General features: G+C 35.8%; 1 protein-coding gene across 2 annotated transcripts in view; it reads right to left on the bottom strand.

Moving 5' to 3' along the window:
- LOC107086434 (caskin-1-like) overlaps positions 1 to 1,717 on the bottom strand; it is a 62,353-nt gene that overhangs the window by 33,780 nt on the left and 26,856 nt on the right. For both annotated transcript variants that reach the window (XM_015377368.1, XM_015377369.1), the window contains exon 2: positions 1,337 to 1,388. In XM_015377368.1, the coding sequence (XP_015232854.1) occupies positions 1,337 to 1,388 (52 nt within the window). The remainder of the gene's footprint in view (positions 1 to 1,336; positions 1,389 to 1,717) is intronic.

Here is a 1,717-nt window from a genome sequence, read left to right as displayed (position 1 = left end):
CCTCAGCCATTCAGTGTATTTATGTCACTTTTGTTTTTTATAGATCTTTTTCTAAAAGCTGTATTCCCAATTTAACATGCATCATTCTTGTTGGTGTCTGTCACGTAATGACATCCATGAAGCTGAGAGTTGTCTTGATTCAGCACAGCAGTTCAGAGGAACTTTCCAACGCAATTGGTGTTCTAACTGTTGACCCAAGGAACTTGAATGGATAGGATCTAGGAACAGAAGGTAGGAGCTATAGTTTAAGGTATGTGGTTCAAGACTAAATGCACCAATTAGGAGAAAAAAACACAGTTATCAAGTTCTGACATAAGGAACATTTACCTCAAATGACTGGATAGATGTGTCTGCTGTTTGAATCCTGAATGCAAGAATCAAAATTGCACTTCTGTCTTAACATCTCTGGATGGCATGTCAAATTTCTAATACCATAGTAGCTGACATTATAAATAAGTACAACTTGCCTAATTAAAACCTTGGACCATTACTAATCTGTCATCCACACTAGCTTACTACCTAACCTGGTAACTTTCAGCTAATGAATAGAAAAAACACCTTTATTTTGGATTTTCTTTATTTTTTGAAAATTCACTTCAAAATTCAATAGAAACGCAGCTAGGGTATTTTTATGCTTTTCTCATTGGTGTAGCTACATGGCCTTTACTGGATGCATTAGCTGGGATTTTGTTCATGTTCCTCCCTCAATAGATGTTACACACGTCCCTGTATTTTAGTAGTAATCTCATTCTCTCTCCCAGACCTTGTTATTGGCTGAGCTTTTACTGAGTCCACCTTTATGTGATTGTGCTCTCTTTCATCCTCTAGACTTGAAAACTGACTCTGAGCTATTTGCTTAAATGTGTTTTTCTCCTAAATGAAACCAAAAAAAGGCAACGACTGCCTTTAAATGTTTTGAAAAACTTTTAGCATAAAAGGTATTTCTATTACAGTCTTGTGTTTTATGTGTCTGCTATGGCTAGTCAAATCTCTAGTCAGTCAATGGGTTATTTTCTTTTGCGCTAGATGAATGCTAATTATGAAGCATTTCTGCAAGGTCAACTTCACAATGCAAGCAATGGTCTATGGTGCCTCGAACTGTCTAAATATCAGATTGCAAACACCGTTCTGTGATCAGATTTAGTATGACATATTCCAGGTAATATAAAACTGCTAAATAACATCTCAATGCATTCCTAGTTTGAAGGATCTATTCTGTTTCACTACTATATGATTATTAGTATAGTTTCACTGATTATTTCTGTCTCTAAAATGTACATCGGTAAAGAACGGGATGATGATGACAGGAGGAAACAAATGGAGCCGTCTATCTCACCCGTCTGCATCCTGGATGTTGACATTAACCCTCTTTGCTGCACCAAGAAGCTCTGAAAGAGAAAAGACGGAGGTGTTAAAAGATACAAAAAAAAAAAAACGTTTTTTATTTTTAAACATGTAGTCTTTGCCAACTAAAGACACACTCTGCTGTTTGACTCCTTCATTGTGGTGTTGAATCTACAGTTGTGTGAAAACATTTGAGCAAAGCGTGTGCCTTTGTACAGTTCGTTCACTGTACTAAGAAGAGGTGAAAATCACAACTGAGGATAAACAAGTATTTCTGAAAACCCATCTATTTCTGCTTATAAAATGTGAATAATTCCTGAAGGTAAAACACATAGGTATATTCAGAAAAGTAGAATATTATTGATTTTTTTCA

Source organism: Cyprinodon variegatus, unplaced genomic scaffold (genome assembly GCF_000732505.1).
Source record: "Cyprinodon variegatus isolate N-32 unplaced genomic scaffold, C_variegatus-1.0 Scaffold152, whole genome shotgun sequence".
Lineage (NCBI taxonomy): Eukaryota > Metazoa > Chordata > Actinopteri > Cyprinodontiformes > Cyprinodontidae > Cyprinodon > Cyprinodon variegatus.
This window is presented reverse-complemented; position numbering and strand designations above follow the sequence as displayed.